Raw genomic sequence first — 19,494 nt, 5'->3', positions numbered from 1 at the left:
GTGGGCTTTGTATCTATCTTGGCCACAATAATGCGTTCATTATTCTGTTTGTAGTAGCTTACCCGCATGCCTATTTTCCTATTCATTATTAAACGTACTCCTGCATTACCCCTATATGATTTTGTGTTTATAACCCTGTAGTCACCTGACCAGAAGTCTTGTTCCTCCTGCCACCAAACTTCACTAATTCCCACTTTAACCTATCCATTTCCCTTTTTAAATTTTCTAACCTACCTGCCCGATTAAGGAATCGGGCATTCCATGCTCCGATCCGTAGAACGCCAGTTTTCTTTCTGTTGATAACGACATCCTCTTGAGTAGTCCCCGCCCGGAGATCTGAATGGGGGACTATTTTACCTCCGGAATATTTTACCCAAGACGACGCCATCATCATTTAATCATACAGTAAAGTTGCATGCCCTCGGGAGAAGTTACGCCCATAGTTTCCCCTTGCTTTCAGCGGTTCGAAGTACCAGCACAGCAAGGCCGTTTTGTTACAAGGCCAGATCAGTCTATCATCCAGACTGTTGCCCTTGCAACTACTGAAAAGGCAGTTGCCCCTCTTCAGGAACCACACGTTTGCGTGGCCTCTCAACAGATACCCCTCCGTTGTGGTTGCACCTACGGTATGGCTATCTGTATCACTGAGGCATGCAAGCCTCCCCACCAACGGCAAGGTCCATGGTTCATGGGGTACGAAATAAAGAAGTTTCCACATGAGTGTTTTGTAAATTTTAATTGAAAGAAAATGATGTAGTATTGCATTGTGGGAGAGAAAAGAGCTGAAAGTTGTTTTGTATAAGAATTTTCTGTATGCCATCAAGCCCCAGCCAATGATTATTTGATGTAATTATATAAATGATATAATTTAATCTTAAATATTCTGTTTATTTGTGAAAGACTTTAGTTCAACATAGAGTTTTTGTAAGAACTATTTTAGATTTGACAGTGTTGATATGGATACTGAAATTATTAATATTCACTCCGTATTTTGTAAGAACCACAAACATTCGTAAAAGAAATTTTGGGAACTTTGGGGGTGTGTAACATTGCAAAGTCAATCTGCAATAGTATTTTATTGAAGTAAACTACCTTTCAGTACAGGCTCATGGTTTTGGAGTTGGTGGCGGTGACAGCTGCTTGTATCTCGGTGTGATTCACTCACAGCTGTTGCTAACACAACCATGGGAAACGCCACTTGTGTCAGTTCCAGAGACAGAATATTCAAACCCTTAAGAATTTAAATAAACAATACTAAATCTTATTAAATTTCGAAAAAACTTTTTATTTAGTCTTTTTTTATTTAAAAATTAGCTGGTTGCAAAATGTCAGCTTTCTGGCTGCGATGCTTTCAAAGAGAAAATGAACAAAAATACAAAAAATCGGCACTAGTAACTTTAAAGTCAGTTCGGATGCATAACAGTTTGTCCTTTGCTATCACTTGGAATCGTAACTAGAGTTTAGAAAATGTTAGGACAGTATGTTTCAATTTTTATACTTAAATAACATGAATTATTTTTCATATTCGTAATTGAGAGTCAGTAGGAATTGATATTCATTTAATAACTGTTTATTTTGTTGTGTAAATTACTGAGAGTGTGTATGTGGGACATATGTAAAGATTCAATATTATCTCCTGTTAAACATTATGTTACTTGGTCAAGGGAAAGTGCGCAACAAGCTGTTGCAACAAAAACTAATTCCCATTACTTGCTGATGACGTATGGCCAAGTGTGCTTATTTTTGTAAGAAGGCAGCGTCAATAGTTATTTGAACAGTAATTTTTTTTTCTACAGTTATTTCAAGTATAGTTTTCATTTGGTTTGGTTTTTTGCTATTTGCAGCATAAAATGATGTAAATGCATCTGTGAATGTTGATTGGAGTAAAACAGTTTAGGGGCTGATATGATCTTGAAAGACTGATATGATCTTGAAAGACTGATATGATTGGCTGTTCATTTGATCAACCAATCAGAGTGAAGTCTTTCCCGCACTCTATCAAGTAGTATATGTGCTGTGAGCAATGGCATAGAGGCAGTTGTAGTCTCACTGTCTGACGCACAAGTCATGTTGAATGTTACCGAAAAAGCTATGTGTAAAATCAAGAAGGTACTGCTATTTTGTGTTTGTTTTATATCGCCCTGAAATCAGATGCATTTACGGACAGACTGGAAAATTTGAGCTTTGTGAAGGAATTAATTGGAGAGATAAATGTGTGTTTAGTCTCAGGCTTTGTGAAGAATTCCACATGGCATATTTTGTAATTGTTTATGGAATAATTGGCAAGCAATTTCTTTTAAAGAAATCCACCAGAAAGGACTGACTGTAAAACTCATATTGTAGATGAGTATAAACTGTGAAAATCTCAACAATTCAGGTTGAACTTTGGTACACTTCTGCGTGTCTTGTGTGTGCACTAGATGGTGTGATCTGTGAGATGAGGACAATGATATTAGCTGTTAGTTTTAAATGTTAGCTGATGGCACCTATTTAATTTGGTATCTGAAGCAAATAAAGAACTAATGGCCAAATTTTGACATTTTTCTAAGAGATGGAACCATCGCCCTCTATCCAAAAATCGTTATAAGATATTTAAATAACATTTACATACAGAGATAATGTGGACTGTGTTAACATAAGTGTTGATGATTTTTTTCTTCAACGCTGCTTTTAACATTGCCAGAACCATATGTATGTTGCAGAGAAGCGGGTTGGTGACCAGACGCCATACTGAGGTAGGTGGAATTTTGTGGTTGACAGTATGACGAAAGAAGCAGTAAACGGTTACATTAATTTTAACCCCGCAATGCCACAAGCTGAGTGGAGAATATCAACCAAAGGCTTCATCAACTCTGTGACAGTCATGGCTGCAGATTTCTGGACCTGTGTTTTTGTGTGGGGACTTTATAGGCCTCCTCTTGTTCGGTCAGGCGTGCACTACACAAAGGAAGCAGGTACTTTGGTATCAGATAACTTGCGGAGTGCACATGGAGGTTGTGTTTTTCTTTTTTCCTCGGCGGTAGTTTGAGGTGCCCTGATGAACACTCCTCAGTCAGTTAACAGCAAGAAGAGAAGTCAAACGGGGTTCAGAATAAACACATTTCGGCTGTTACAACTTTATCAGTCAAGTTTTGAAGTATTTATAATAAAGTTTCCAAATTTACTGCCCTCCAAGAAAGTTCTTGCACTCAAATTATACTTGGGATCTGGCTTAAGCTCAGAGTGGAAAACTTAGATATTTAGCAAGTCACAGAACATGTCTTAGAAAGACAGATTAGAGGCCATGGGAGGGGGAGTTTTCATTGCAGTTGACAAAAATGTTGTATCCATTGAGGTCGAACTTAAGTGTGGCTGCTCTAGATTCATTCAAAGAAAGTCTATGGTCAGTAGTGAGTAAATATTCAAATCGCTCAATACTAGTTGTAGGTGACTTCAACCTGTTGAGTACAGACTGGGACATCAATGGATTCAATGTGGGGGACGGGGGGGGGGGTTACAGAAAGACAATCATGCAAAATACTTCTGTATACTATTTTTTTTAAACTGCCTTGGGCAGCTAGCTTGGCAGCCCACACCCAATGGAAACACCTTTAACCTTGTAGCTACAAATAGACTGGGCCTTATTGACAATGTCAGTATATAAATGGGGATTAGGAATCATGATTTCATTATAGCAACTGTGATTACAAAAGTTAATAAATAAGTCAAGAAGGCTAGGAAAGTTTTCTGCTACGTGCAGCAGATAAGCAGTTATTAACATCTAGCTTTGACCATGGATTGGCATCACTTAGTAGCAGTAAGGTGGCTGGAGAGAAATTAAGGGCAAAGTTTAAGCAGATTATAAATTGTGGTCTGGAGAGTTACGTGCCTAGTAAGTGAATGAAGGATGGATGGTTTAGTAATAAAATTTGTGAGGCACTAATAAAGACGAGGCTGTTGCACTCTAGGTTCAAAAAGAAACACACAAATGATGATGAACAAAGGTTAGTAGAGATTTGTGTGTGTGTGAAAAGATCTATGCATTACACCCTAATGAAAGATATAGCCAGGAACCCGAGAAAATTCAGGTCTGAAGTAAGACAGATAAATCAAGTCTAATGCTTCCATTCACTCCCTTTTTGACCAGTCTGGTGTGGCTGTTTAAGATAGCAAAACAAAAGCCAAAGTTTAAAATTTGATGTTCAAGAAATCATTCACGCAGGAGAACTGTACAAACATACAGTCATTTGACCATCACAAAGACTCCCATATGGATGACCTGGTGTAGAGAAGCAAATGAAAGATTTGAAAACAAATAAATCACCAGATCCAAATGGACTCCCAGTTCTATTTTATGAAGATTACTCTATGATATTGGCCCCTTACCTAGCTTGCATTTATTTTGTGTCTCTTGTCCAGCACAAAGCCTCAAGTGACTGTAAAAAAAAAGTGCAGGTGACACCAGTATATAAGAAAGGTAAAAGAATGGACCCGCAAAATTACAGACTGATATCCCTAACTTCTGTATGCAGCAGAATCCTTGAACACATTTTCCATTTGAATGTAATAAACGTTCTTGAGGCTAAGCAGCTTATTTCCACAGATCAGTATCATTTTAGAAAGCAGGGCTCACGAGAAACTCAGCTTGCCTCTTTCTCACAAGATATACTGAGAACTATGAATTAAGTGCAACAAGCAGATTGCATATTTCTAGATTTCTGGAAAGCATTTGACACAATGCCCCACTGCAGCATGTTAATGAAGGTATGAGCATACAGAATAAGTTCACAGATATGTGAGTGGCTTGAATACTTCGTAAATAATATAATCCAGAATTCTGTTCTCAATGGTGGGTGTTTATCTGAAACAAGGGTATTGTCAGGAGTGCCATATGGAAGTGTAATGGGACCACTGCTGTTCTCTGTATACGTAAATGATTTGGAAGACATTATGGGCAGCTGTCTGCAGTTGTTTGCTGATGATTCCATGGTTTACAGTAAGGTGTCAAAATTTAGTGACTGTAGGAAGATACAAGATGATAAACAATATTTACAATTGGAGTGATGAATGGCTGCTAGTCCTAAATGTGGAAAAATGCAAGTTAATGCAGATTAGTAGGAAGAACAAACCTGTAATATTTGTATACAGTATTACTAGTGTCCAGCTTGACAGAGTCAAGTAATATAAATATCTGGGGACAACTTTGCAAAGTGAAATGTGGTGGAACGAGCATGCAAAAACTGTAGTAGGGAAGGCAAATAATCACCTTCAGTTTACTGGGTGAATGTTCGGAAAGAGTGGTTCACTTGTAAAGGAGACTGCATATAGGACCCTGGTGCAATCTATCCTTTAGTACTGCTTGAGTGTTTGGGATCCATTCCACGTCAGACTGAAGTAAGACATTGAAGCTATTCAGAGGGGGAGGGGGCTGTTAGATTTGTTACCAGTAGGTTTGAACAACACATAAGTGTTGTGGAGATGCATCAGGAACTCAAATGGGAATCCCTGGAGGGAAGGTGCTGTTACTTAGGAAACACTATTGAGAAAATTTAGATAGCTGTCATTTGAAAGTGACTGCTGCATGATTCTGCTCCTGCCAACATACATCATGTGTAAGAACCACAAAGATAAGATACGAGAAATTGGGGGTCACAGGGAGGTGTACAGACAGTCCTTTTGCCCTTGCTCTATTTGTGTGTGGAACAGGAGAAGAAATGGCAGGTGGTGGTGGTGGTGGTGGTGGTGGTAGTAGTAGTACAGGGTACCCACTGCCATGCTCCTTACAGTGGCTTGTGGAGTATATATGTAGATGTAGTTGCAGATGACCAAAAATCTCATAGTCTCTCTTCCCTGTGTTATTACACAACATTATTCACATTACTTCTTGGTGAATAGCTGCAATGCCCGATTATATGTATTTACACTGCGTGTCACTGGTTGAGTGGATTCCTAACTATCAATATTTTACACTTCTTTTCACTGATTATTTACATTTTCAATCATGAGATTATCTGCACTGTAAGTTTCATTACGTTTCCTAATCTAATTGCCTCAGCTCACCTGATTTAATTCGAATACATTCCATTATTCTCGTTTTGCTTTTGTTGATGTTCATCTTATATCCTCCTTTCACGACACTGTCCATACCATTCAACTGCTCTTCCAAGTCTTTTGCTGTCTCTGACAGAATTACAATGACATCGGCGAACCTCAAAGTTTTTATTTCTACCCCATGGATTTTAATACCTATTCCAAATTTCTCTTTTGTTTTGTTTACTGCTTGCTCAATATACAGATTGAGTAACATCAGGGAGAGGCTACAACCCTGTCTCACTCCCTTCCCAACCACTGCTTCCATTTCATGTCCCTTGACTCTTATAACTGCCATCTGCTTTCTGTACAAATTGTAAATAACTTTTTCCTTCCTGTATTTTACCCCAGCCACCTTCAGAATTTGAAAGAGATTATTCCAATCAACAATGTCAAAAGCTTTCTCTATGTCTACAAATGCTAGAAATGTAGGTTTGCCTTTCCTTAATCTAGCTTCTAAGATAAGTTGTAGGATCAGTATTGACTCACGTGTTCCAATATTTCTATGGAATCCAAACTGATCTTCCCTAAGCTCAGCTTCTACCTGTTTTCCATACGTCTGTAAAGAATTTGTATTAGTATTTTGCAGCTGTGGCTTATTAAACTGAGAGTTCAATAATTTTCACATCTCTCAACACCTGCTTTCTTTAGGATTGGAATTATTATATTTTTCTTGAAGTCTGAGGGTATTTCATGTGTCTCATACATCTTACTCACCAGATGGTATAGGTTTGTCAGGACTGGCTCTCCCAAGACTGTCAATAGTTCTAATCGAATGTTGTCTACTCCCGGGCCTTGTTTCAGCTCAGGTCATTCATTGCTTTGTCAAACTCTTCACACAGTATCATATCTCCCATTTCATCTTCATCTAGATCCTCTTCCATTTCCATAATATTGTCCTAAGTACATCACCCTTGTGTGGACCCTCTATATACACCTACCAGCTTTCTGCTTTCCCTTCGTTGTTTACAACTGTTTACATCTGAGCACTTTATATTCACACAACTGCCTCTCTTTTCTCCAAAGGCCTCTAATTTTCCTTTAAGCAGTATCTATCTTGCCCCTAGTGAGATAAGCCTCTACATCCTTACATTTGTCCTCTAGCCACAACTGCTTAGCCATTTTGCACTTCCTGTCGATCTCATTTTTGAGACATTTGTATATTTTCTTCTTTCATCAATTATATTCAATATTTCTTCTGTTACCAAAGGATTTCTACTAGCCCTCGTCTTTTTACCTACTTGATCCTCTGCTGCCTTCACTACTTCATCCCTCAAAGCTACCCATTCTTCTTCTACTGTATTTCTTTCCCCCATTCCTGTCAATTGTTCCCTTATGCTCTCCCTGAAACTGTGTACAACCTCTGGTTTTTTCAGTTTATCCAGGTCATATCTCCTTAAGTTTCCTCCTTTTTGCAGTTTCTTTAGTTTTAATCTACAGTTCATAACCAATAGATTGTGGTCAGAGTCCACATCTGCCCCTGGAAATGTCTTACAATTTAAAACCTGGTTCCTAAATCTCTGTCTTACCATTATATAATCCATCTGATACCTTCTGGTATCTCCAGGATTCTTCCATGTATTCAACCTTCTTTCATGATTCTTGAACGAAGTGTTAGCTATGATTAAGTTATACTCTGTGCAAAATTCTTCCAGACAGCTTCCTCTTTCATTTCTTATGCCCAATCCATATTCACCTGCTATGTTTCCTTCTCTCTCTTCCTGCCCAATTAAGGGATCTTACATTCCACGCTCCAATCCGTAGAATGCCAGTTTTCTTTCTCCTGATAATAACCTCCTCCTGAGTAGTCCCCGCCTGTCCGAATGGGGGTTTATTTTACCTCTGGAATATTTTATCCAAGAGGATGCCATCATCAATTCACCATACAGTAAAGCTGCATGGGCTCGGGATAAATTACGGCTGTAGTTTCCCCTTGCTTTCAGCCATTATCAGTACAAGCACAGCAAGGCCATTTTGGTTATTGTTACAAGGCCATATCAGTCAATCGTCCAGACTGTTGCCCTTTCTACTACTGAAAAGGCTGCTGTGCCTCTTCAGGAACCACACATTTGTCTGTCCTCTCAACAGATACCCTTCCGTTATGGCTGCACTTACGATACGGCCATCTGTATCGCTGAGGCACCCAAGCCTCCCCACCAACAGAAAGGTCTGTGGTTCATGGGTGCTCTTACCAAATGAAATTGGGACTTATCTGACCAGGCTATGGTTTCCCAGTCATTTAGGGTCCAACTGTTATGGTCATGAGCCCAGGAGAGGTGCTGCAGGAGATGATGTGGTGGTAGCAAAGGTGCTCATGTCAGTCATCTACTGTCATTGCCCATTACTGTCAAATTTCACTGCACTGCCCTAGCAGATGCGTGCATAGTACATCTCACATTTATTTCTCCAGTACTTCATGCATTTTTGCTCATCTACTAGTGCTGACAACTCTACACAAATATCACTGCTCTTCATCATTAAGTGAAAGTGTCAGCCACTGCATTGTCCATGGTGTGAGGTAATGCCTGAAATTTGGTATTCGTAGCACATTCTTTACGCTAGATAGCTCAGAATATTAAATTCCCTAATGATTTCTGAAATAGAATGTCCCAGGCACCTAGTTCAAACTATCATTCTGCATTTCAATTCTCGTAATTCCCACTGTGTGGCCATAATCAGGTCTGAAACCTTTTTGCTGGATTCACCTGAGTACAAGTGACAGCTCTGCCTATGCAACTGCCCATTTATAATTTGTGTATAATATACTACCACCATTTGTGTATGTGCATATCACAATCCCAAAACTTTTAGCAGCTCTATAACTTTGTACTCTGTGGTCTCTTTGCAGTAATGGAAGTGCGGCACCCTCTCGTGGTGTGTATAACACCACCTGGTGGCATATGGCAATCCCTCTATAGCAGAGGGTCATCGTGGCTCATTTAAATGTTCATTCTGCAAAGGTATGAGTGGTAATTAAATTAAATAAGCTGCAGGAGGCAGTTTACAGTGTGTCAGTGCATGTGCATGCATGCATATCCAATTTATGGAGCTATAATGTTCATTCAAAATTCACGAAGTCCATCACAATTTATTATTTCTTTTCCATCTACATTTCGGTCATTTTCATGAACAATGTAGTGATATCACTTACCAAAATAATATTCTGAAATTGCATCAGTGAGATTTCTTACAATATTTTGCAAGTAATAAAAATAAAGGCATTACCTACTATTCACTCCTAACAGATGAATTCCTAAAATGTTTTGTTTGTCCTTTGTACATATTCATGATCATCCAGACACACACACACACACACACACACACACACACACACACACACACACACACACACACACACACACACACACACTAACCCAGCACACAATTACTCCACAAATGTGTCTGAAATTTTTCATTGTTTAGTGCCATCATTCTATTGGTCATGTGAGATAGTGCCTGACCTTTATTAATGAAGTCTGTGTGGGTGACAGGCAGTTACTCAGCAGAGGATACCAGTTTTCTACATATTTTGCAAAACAGTTACAATGCATAAAGTAACTCAAAAATTATTGAATCCTCCAGTGAAGTATTGCTGACACTTCATTTGATTGTCTTCAGTGCTCAAGGTTGTCTGAAGATCAGTATATGTTAGCTTATAGTGGATTCTGGAAATTTTGTGCATCTAAACTTCACTGTGAAAAAGGAAGCACTTCATGTGAATATGTGTTGCAGGTTTGGAATGGCAGTGCTGATTAGTCCCACCTGTGGCACCCACTTACATAACTATGCTCGATGTTCAAAATTCCTACAAAATTAGTCATATTAAACATGGGAGACAGTTAGTAATAATTCTGAATTAATCACCTGTAGCTTCAATGATGTGTCCTTGTAAAGTAACTACTCTGTAACGATTTCCTCCAGAAAATGCAACTCTTGCTGCTTGTGCTACATCATTTGCAACAAGTGTGTTACGTAGAGCAAAGTAAAATGCCACACGAACTCTCTCATCTGCTAATTTGATTAAGTCAATTAACCGTGGTGCATTCTCAGGCCTGAAAAATATTGATTTTTTTATGTACACTTGAAAAGTAAGCAAATTTGACAATTACATCCAGGTAAAATGCCAAAGGAATGCCACAAAATATTTTTATTTGACTTTGTTGTAATTGCCCATCTAACAACCTCAAGTAATCAATATTAAAGCACAGTCATTACTATGGGTCAGTTTCCTTCCCATTCATAGCATTAACCCTCGAGCAGGCTCGCCATTTTTCATAATACAAGTGGGTGCATGGCGCACTTTGTGCAAATGTATAGAATAGCTGTCTTTATGTTACCAAGGTAAACAAGCATTATCAAAATTACAGTTTAATATTAATTTAATTAAATAACAAGGAAAGAAACTTACATAATATGAGCTAAACCACTGTTATATTAAACAATACTGAAATAAATTTTTACTATAACACACTGTTGCCAAGGACAGGTGTTACAGAGACAGTAATGGCCCACTCAAAGCATTCAACTGTGCAGTTGTATCAAATCTCAGCCAGCCACTTATTTGTTTACTAATTATCTCTTAGATAACTGCTTCAGTGTGGGATTATGTTGGTCGGTGGGGTCATTTTTTTGCACAGATTATAAATTTTTTTCTTGACTAAATTACTTTTATTTTATATTACTGGTGCTTGCTTGGACACATGACAACAAAGATTATTGCTGTGCTACCCAAAGGAGTAATGAAGGAATAGGTATGTGTTTGCAGTTGTGAAACAAAAACGGAACCTTGCAAAATCATTTTAATTTTGGTTGGTGCACTTTATATGCAGACATGCCAACTTGGGGGTTAAGGACAATTTTTAGAAAGTAGTCACTGGACTGTAAAATCAGTGTGTCAAATGATTTACTCACTGGTGCCAGTGATCCAATCAATACTGACTATAAAAATAAGTATGACATAAATTAGCAATGATCACATTGGCTTGCTACAAGTCATGGTGATTAAATTGTCATAGTCACAAGCAGCTACAAAGCTTTACATCATCTAATGAATAACTCTACGTCATGGGTATTAGTACATGAATCAAAAAATGTCCTGTGTGTGTTTAACGTCCCTTTGACAATGAGATCATTAGAGATGGAGCGCAAGCTCAAATTAGTGAAGGATGGAAAAGGAAAGTGGCCATGCCATTTTGAAGGAAACTTCCCAGAATTTGCCTTAAGAGATTTAGGGAAATTATGGGAAACCTAAATCTGGATGGCTAGATGAGGGGTTTGAACCAGTGAAACCCTGCACTACCCTTCTAAGTGTGAGAGATTGGATCTATGAAGGTACCTTCATAACCAATTGACATTATATAACAAATGCATGTTTAAATTGTGAAACCACACTACTGAATCTTTTGAAGCATCAAGTATTAATATGTTTAAATAAACTTTTAATTTATTTGCACTATGTTGATAGCAAATATGTTGTATGATATTTTCAATACCATTATAGATGATGTGCTGTTACCACCAGACACCACACTTGCTAGGTGGTAGCCTTTAAATCAGCCGCAGTCCATTAGTACACATTGGACCCATGTGTCGCCACTATCAGTTATTGCAGACCCAGCGCCGCCATACGGCAGGTCTAGTCTAGACAGACTCCCTAGTTGTAAAGCTGACTTCACTAGCGATGGTTCACTGTCTACATACACACTCATTTGCAGAGATGACAGTTTAGCATAGCCTTCAGCTACATCATTTGCTCCGATCTAGCAAGGCACCATATTCAGTTACTATAATTACTATCTTCAAGAACGTATTCTGAACAGAGAATATTGTGAATCATGTACCATCATTAATAGATTAAAGCTAAGTATCAAACTAATTACGTCTGCTTTCTGAATTCTCATTCCTTGTCATGTTCCAGGCCTCACATCAGTATAGTTCTTCCGTCCTTACACCATCCTGCGTGAGCTAAAATGCGTGCATTTTGGCCTCCACTCTTAACATGGTGTTGGCTCTTCTGCTAACACAAAAGATGTCATTCAGCATATTACAACTGCCCTGGCAATTACAGTGGTGGTGTTAATTTGATACAATCAATTATGCATATTTGCCACTGGTTTACAGTAACTGGCTCTTCAGCCTCCCCATCGATTAATTTCTTATTGACAAACTGACAAAAAAGCAAAACCATATATTCACTAAAGTGCATGGCACTTATTAGTTCTAATTCTTAAAACTAACTTGCTAGCATTAACTAAAGAAGGGAATACAAACGTTTCTGGCTGAGTATAACAGGGTGAATGATACTTTTGTTGGTATTCAAGAGCAATGAATGATGCCTGGCCAATGTTTGACTGACGCAACAGCTCTATGCTTTCCTGTGCTGTTTTCACTGTATCAACTACCATGTGGTTTAAATAACCACAGGCTGTTGAAACTGCCACATTGTACATCTTGTCTATGGCACCAAGGTCTCCCTGCAATGTTTCACATGAAAAAGTTGAGAGAGCTTTAAGAATTACAGACATCAATTGGGAAAAAGTCGATGAAAATTGCATCTTTCCTGTGCAATGACATACCAATCTTCCAAAGAAACCTGGTAACTTATTATTCAACTTGCAGTTTGTCAAATATTCAACAACTTTATTACTTGAAACTGATTTTCTCATTGTTTGATGAGCTTCATGTAATTTCATTCGAATAACATACAGTTGTTTTGAACATATTTCCTCTTCATGTGCCAGTTGTTTCTTTTCATCTTTGGCCAGCATTAAATCATTTTCCACAACAGGGTATTTTTCCAGCATTTGTTGTTTTTCCCTAGAAGAATGAAGTTTTATGTCATTGACTCCTAAGAAAACTGATCAAGTTAATGAAATGGCTGACAGCCCCTACACATTATTGAAAGGTTTGTGTGTCATATTCTTGTTATAAACTTCACAAATATTACTGTCTTATAGTGACTGCAAGGTGACAGAAGTAGAATGCCGTTTTGACCGATTAACATTCATTCACTACTATAACACCTGACACTGAGTTTTCAGCATCACAAATTTTGACACCATGGGTAATTTGACAATCCAGAAGAATTCACATTCACTCAGTTTGTATCTGCAACTCCTAAGACACAGCAAATCACTAACTACTTACTAAATTTTTTAAGAATAAAGTAGACAACTCAGCTTAGAGGCAATGCATGGTTGACAGGCTCACAAAAAAGAATGAAAACATTGCTAGCTTTCAGCAAAAGTATATGCAGGAGGGAGAGGCAGCAGGAGCACAAGATAGGAATGTGACACAGGGGCACAAGAGCCCGTGAGTTTGTGTGGCACTTCACCATCATTGCCCCCTTTCACTGTCTTGTACCCTACCCAATCATCCCTTCTCATCATTGGGTGTCTCATAAACTCGCAAGCTCTTGTGTGTCACATCCCTCTCCAATGAACCTGCAGCCTCTTCCTCCTGCAGTCCCATCACCTACATCTTCTGCCTGTCACCTAGACAAACTCTCACCCTGGTGTACCTGCCAAACTGCAATGCTGGCATTCAGCTTTTTAGGCTGCCTAATGTAAGACTCAGAGGGCCATAGACATGGGTTCCCAGGTAGATGCCATGTTTCTTGACTTCAGCAAGGCATTTGATACAGTTCACTGCAGTTGTTTAATGAACAAAGTAAGAGCATATGGACTATCACACCAATTATGTTTTTTTTTCTGGTTTTAGGGCGCACAACTACAATGGTCATTAGCGACCTGACTAATTTAGGAATGTACCGCGATCCACAATGTTAAAACAGCAACTAAAAGCGTCAACACTATAAAAGACGTATTAACAGGCATAGGATTAAAAAACTACAGCACAATCAAACGTCCTTAGACAGGTGTGTCAAGTTGATAAAACGAAGTACACTAGCAGCAGCTCCTGGGTCATCCACTAAAATGGCATCCAGAGTACATGGCAGGCCAAGATCAAGACGCAGCGTAGTAAAATCCGGACAGGACGTTAAAATGTGGCGGACCGTCAGCAATTGCCCACATGGACAGAACGGCACCGGCACTGCTGTCAGCAGATGGTGATGGCTCAACTGGCAGTGTCCAATTCGAAAAGGACGTGAGGACGACATCCAAGCTGCGCGAAGAGGTTTCAAGGCCCAAAGCTTGTTGTCCCTAAGTGCAGCCCAATTGACATGCCACAGCGATAAATTGCGCCAACAAATGACCGTGCTACAATCTGATGAAGGGACACAACAAGAAGCCGTCCGAGGCTGGAGGACCGCAGCCTTGGCCGCGGCATCTGCAGCTTCATTCCCAGGGATACCGACATGGCCAGGAACCCACATAAAGGTAACTGGAGACCCGTCATCCACCAGCTGCTGAAGAGGCTCTGGATGGCGCTCAGAGAATCGGAGCAGATGACATAAGCAGAATGTCGGTGGCGGCAGACGTAAAGAACAGCCTGGTAGAGGGCAAAGAGCTCAGCTGTGAAGAGCGAACAATGGCCATGTAGCCGGTATTTGAAACTTTGTGCCCCGACAATAACAGAACACCCGTCCCCGTCATTGGTCTTAGAGCCATCTGTATAAATGAAAGTCATATTAATGTACTTCGAACAAAGTTCGACAAAACGGAAGTGGTATACTGAACCGGGGGTAACCTCCTTTGGGAGCGAGCGGAGGTCAAGGTGAACGCGAACCTGAGCCTGGAGCCAAGGTGACGTGTGGCTCTCGCCCACTCTAAAGGTTGCAGGGAGTGAAAAATCAAGGAGTTGAAGGAGACGACGATAGTGAACTCCAGGGGGTAGCAGGGCAGACATACAACCCGTATTGACGGTCGAGAGAGTCGTCAAAAAAGGAATGATACGATGGGTGGTCAGGCATTGGCAGTAGCCGACAGGCGTAACGACAAAGCAGTATATCGCGCCGGTAGGTGAGTGGTAATTCACTGGCTTCAGCATGAGGACTCTCGACGGGACTAGTATAAAACGCTCCGATCGCAAGCCGTAAACCCCAAAGTTGTATGGAGTTGAGGCGGCGTAATTTGGACGGCCGTGCAGAGGAGTATACATAGCACCCATAATCCAGCTTGGAGCAGACGATCGACCGATATAGGCGAAGTAGGACGGTTCGATCCACTCCCCACAACATGCCACTGAGAACACGGAGGACATTTAGAGAACGGGTACAATGGGCAGCCAAATATGACACATGTGGAGACCAACTAAGTTTCCTGTCAAATGTAAGACCTAAAAATTTTGTTGTCTCCACGAATGGGAGAGCAACGCGGCCGAGTCGTAAGGACAGTGGGAGAAACTCTTTGTAGCACCAGAAATTAATACAGACTGTTTTCTCTGAAGAAAAACGGAAGCCACTGGCGACACTCCAGGAGTAAAGACAGTCAAGAGAACGCTGAAGACAGCGCTCCAGGAAACATGTACGCTGCACGCTGCAATAGATGGCAAAATCGTCCACGAAAATGGAGCCTGATACATCATCTTGTGAAGATGGCCGGGAGGGGGAGCTTCCTCCGCTGGTGAAGGGCCAGATGTTCGGCTACCAGCGGTGCGGCCAGGCGAAACGGATGATGGCCTGGGGCGGCAACCGCTGGGGGGCGCAGGAGGAGAAATGCACCATGGCGGGGAAGGAGAACTGTGCTTCCTATGAGCCTTCTCGGAAGGTCGTTTTGTGGAAGGATTGGTCGATGGCTGAGGGTTCGAGGTACGTAGAAGGTCTGCACGAGACGGTTCTTTCTTGAAGGCCTGTGCTTCTGACTTCTGGGTTTTCGTCCGGGCAGAAGCTGATAAAGGTGCTTGTGTCGGAAGGGCGACGGGAGGAAGAGGAGACGTCGACAGAGCGATCTTAGCACTGGCCGAACGGACGACCGTAGTGCTGAAGGTCAGATCGCATATCTGCATCGCCACCTCCCTGGTAGTCTGAGGAGAGGCGAGGACAGTACTGTACTTCCCCGCTGGGAGCAACGTGGGCTTCCTACTAGCGAATAGCTTGCGAGCAGCTGAGGTGGAGACACTCTCTTTGACCCGAATTTCTTGGATACAGCGTTCATCTGTGTAGACGGGACAGTCACGGGAGGACGCTGCATGGTCACCGCGACAGTTCACACAACGAGGAGATGGAGGTGGACAGTCACCCTCATAGGCATCCCTGCCTCAAGTCACACATGTAGCCGCTTTGGAACAAGAATGGCGAGTGTGATTAAAACGCTGACACTGGTAGCAGCGCGTAGGTGTCAGGACATACGGGCGAACAGAAATAGCCTCGTAGCCCGCCTTGATGCGCGACGGAAGCTGAACGCTATCAAAGGTCAAGGAAAGTGTCCGGGTCGGTACAAGGTCATTGTTGACCTTTTTCATGACCCTATGGATAGCCATGACATCCTGCTCAGCGAGGAAAGACTGAATCTCCTCGTCAGTCAATCCGTCGAGTGATCTAGTACAGACCACACCACAAGACGAATTCAAAGTGCGGTGAGCCCCCACCCGGACAGGGAACGTGTACAGAAGTGTGGCACAAAGCAGTTTTTGTGCCTGGAAGGCGCTCTCAGTTTCTAGTAACAAGGTACCATTACGCAACCTGGTACAAGACTTGACAGATCCAGCTATGGAATCTACGCCCTTCTGGATGACGAAAGGGTTGACAGAGGAAAAATCCGTTCCGTCCTCAGATCGAGAAACTACGAGGAACTGTGGGGCAGGCGGTAGTACTTTTGTCACTGGTGGGCAGAAGTCGAGAGAGAAGAAGAAGAGAAATCCATTGCGGAGGAATCCCCCATGATTGCCTGCGTCTCCGATGGCGCGCTCCTTCCTTGTGGGGACCCTCTCAGAGGGCACTCCCACCTTAGGTGATTGTTCACACCTCAGGTCACACCACCCGAGAAACGGACGGAGGGACCAGTTGGCATGGTCGGAAGGTGTCAGCTCAGGCAATCATCCCTCCCTGGGCCTGGACTTTACCAGGGGTACGTGTGTGCCGTACTTGTCTATCCATGGTGGGGAATTACGCGTTACCCCGTCACCGGCTACGCGTGCAAACGTGTGGTGTCGGCCTTCAGGCACGCACAGGGAGGAAGGAAGAAGAGGAAAAAGGAAGGACAGACTGTCTCAAAAGGAGGAGGAGGCGAGAGGAGGAGGAGGAGGAGGAGGCGAGGAGGAGGAGGAGGCGAGGAGGAGGAGGAGGCGAGGAGGAGGAGGAGGCGAGGAGGAGGAGGAGGCGAGGAGGAGGAGGAGGCGAGGAGGAGGAGGAGGCGAGGAGGAGGAGGAGGCGAGGAGGAGGAGGAGGCGAGGAGGAGGAGGAGGCGAGGAGGAGGAGGAGGCGAGGAGGAGGAGGAGGCGAGGAGGAGGAGGAGGCGAGGAGGAGGAGGAGGCGAGGAGGAGGAGGAGGCGAGGAGGAGGAGGAGGCGAGGAGGAGGAGGAGGCGAGGAGGAGGAGGAGGCGAGGAGGAGGAGGAGGCGAGGAGGAGGAGGAGGCGAGGAGGAGGAGGAGGCGAGGAGGAGGAGGAGGCGAGGAGGAGGAGGAGGCGAGGAGGAGGAGGAGGCAAGGAGGAGGAGGAGGCAAGGAGGAGGAGGAGGCAAGGAGGAGGAGGAGGCAAGGAGGAGGAGGAGGCAAGGAGGAGGAGGAGGCAAGGAGGAGGAGGAGGAGGAGGAGGGAGGGAGGAGGAGGAGGAGGAGGCAAGGAGGAGGCAAGGAGGCATGGAGGAGGCAAGGAGGCAAGGAGGAGGAGGAGGAGGAGGCCAGGAGGAGGAGGAGGAGGAGGTGGAGGAGGAGGAGGGCAAGGAGGAGGAGGCAAGGAGGAGGAGGCAAGGAGAAGGAGGCAAGGAGAAGGAGGCAAGGAGAAGGAGGCAAGGAGAAGGAGGCAAGGAGAAGGAGGCAAGGAGAAGAAGGCAAGGAGAAGAAGGCAAGGAGAAGAAGGCAAGGAGAAGAAGGCAAGGAGAAGAAGGCAAGGAGAAGAAGGCAAGGAGAAGAAGGCAAGGAGAAGAAGGCATGGAGAAGAAGGCATGGAGAAGAAGGCATGGAGAAGAAGGCATGGAGAAGAAGGCATGGAGAAGAAGGCATGGAGAAGAAGGCAGGGAGAAGAAGGCAGGGAGAAGAAGGCAGGGAGAGAAGGCAGGGAGAAGAAGGCAGGGAGAAGAAGGCAGGGAGAAGAGGAGAAGAAGGCAGGGAGAAGAAGGCAGGGAGAAGAAGGCAGGGAGAAGAAGGCAGGGAGAGAAGGCAGGGAGAAGAAGGCAGGGAGAAGAAGGCAGGGAGAAGAAGGCAGGGAGAAGAAGGCAGGGAGAAGAAGGCAGGGAGAAGAAGGCAGGAGAAGAAGGCAGGGAGAAGAAGGCAGGGAGAAGAAGGCAGGGAGAAGAAGGCAGGGAGAAGAAGGCCAGGGAGAAGAAGGCAGGGAGAAGAAGGCAGGGAGAAGAAGGCAGGGAGAAGAAGGCAGGGAGAAGAAGGCAGGGAGAAGAAGGCAGGGAGAAGAAGGCAGGGAGAAGAAGGCAGGGAGAAGAAGGCATGGAGAAGAAGGCATGGAGAAGAAGGCATGGAGAAGAAGGCATGGAGAAGAAGGCATGGAGAAGAAGGCATGGAGAAGAAGGCATGGAGAAGAAGGCATGGAGAAGAAGGCATGGAGAAGAAGGCATGGAGAAGAAGGCATGGAGAAGAAGGCATGGAGAAGAAGGCATGGAGAAGAAGGCATGGAGAAGAAGGCATGGAGAAGAAGGCATGGAGAAGAAGGCAAGGAGAAGAAGGCAAGGAGAAGAAGGCAAGGAGAAGAAGGCATGGAGAAGAAGGCATGGAGAAGAAGGCATGGAGAAGAAGGCATGGAGAAGAAGGCATGGAGAAGAAGGCATGGAGAAGAAGGCATGGAGAAGAAGGCAAGGAGAAGAGTACATAAGACAGTGAGATGAGAAGAACAAAGAAAGGAACCAACCGAAGGAAGGAAGAAACCAGAATAAGTAAAAAACCAAAATGAACGCAAATATAGGTCGTGAAAGTGTCCGTCTCCGGACGCAGGCGCTAACTACCCCCTTGAGGGGGAGGGACTCCTTTTAGTCGCCTCTTACAACAGGCAGGAATACCTTGGGCCTATTCTAACCCCCAGACCTTCAGGGGGGACACCAATTATGTGATTGGATTGAAGAGTTCCTAGATAACAGAACGCAGCATTTCATTCTCAATAGAGAGAAGTTTTCCGAACTGATTTCAGGTATCCCGCAGGGGAGTGTTTTAGGACCATTGCTATTCACATTATATATAAATGACTTTGTGGATAACATCGAAAGTTCACTGGGGCTTTTTGTGGATGATGCTGTAGTATATCGACACGTTGTAACAATGGAAAGTTGTACTGAAATGCAGGAGCACCTGCAACAAATTAACGCATGGAGCAGGCAATGGCAATTGAATCTCAATGTAGACAAGTGCAATGTGCTGCAAATAC

At 43.0% G+C, this 19,494-nt stretch overlaps 1 protein-coding gene across 1 annotated transcript in view; it reads right to left on the bottom strand.

Moving 5' to 3' along the window:
* The window catches only part of LOC126314282 (structural maintenance of chromosomes protein 4-like), an 86,861-nt gene that overhangs the window by 35,604 nt on the left and 31,763 nt on the right, over positions 1–19,494 (bottom strand). The window contains exon 6 of the mRNA XM_049992373.1: positions 9,934–10,121. Coding sequence (XP_049848330.1) covers positions 9,934–10,121 — 188 coding nt within the window. The remainder of the gene's footprint in view (positions 1–9,933; positions 10,122–19,494) is intronic.

Source organism: Schistocerca gregaria, unplaced genomic scaffold (genome assembly GCF_023897955.1).
Source record: "Schistocerca gregaria isolate iqSchGreg1 unplaced genomic scaffold, iqSchGreg1.2 ptg000547l, whole genome shotgun sequence".
In the NCBI taxonomy this organism is placed as follows: Eukaryota; Metazoa; Arthropoda; class Insecta; order Orthoptera; family Acrididae; genus Schistocerca; species Schistocerca gregaria.
The sequence above is the reverse complement of the archived record's forward strand: the minus strand, read 5'-3'. Positions and strand labels throughout refer to the sequence as shown.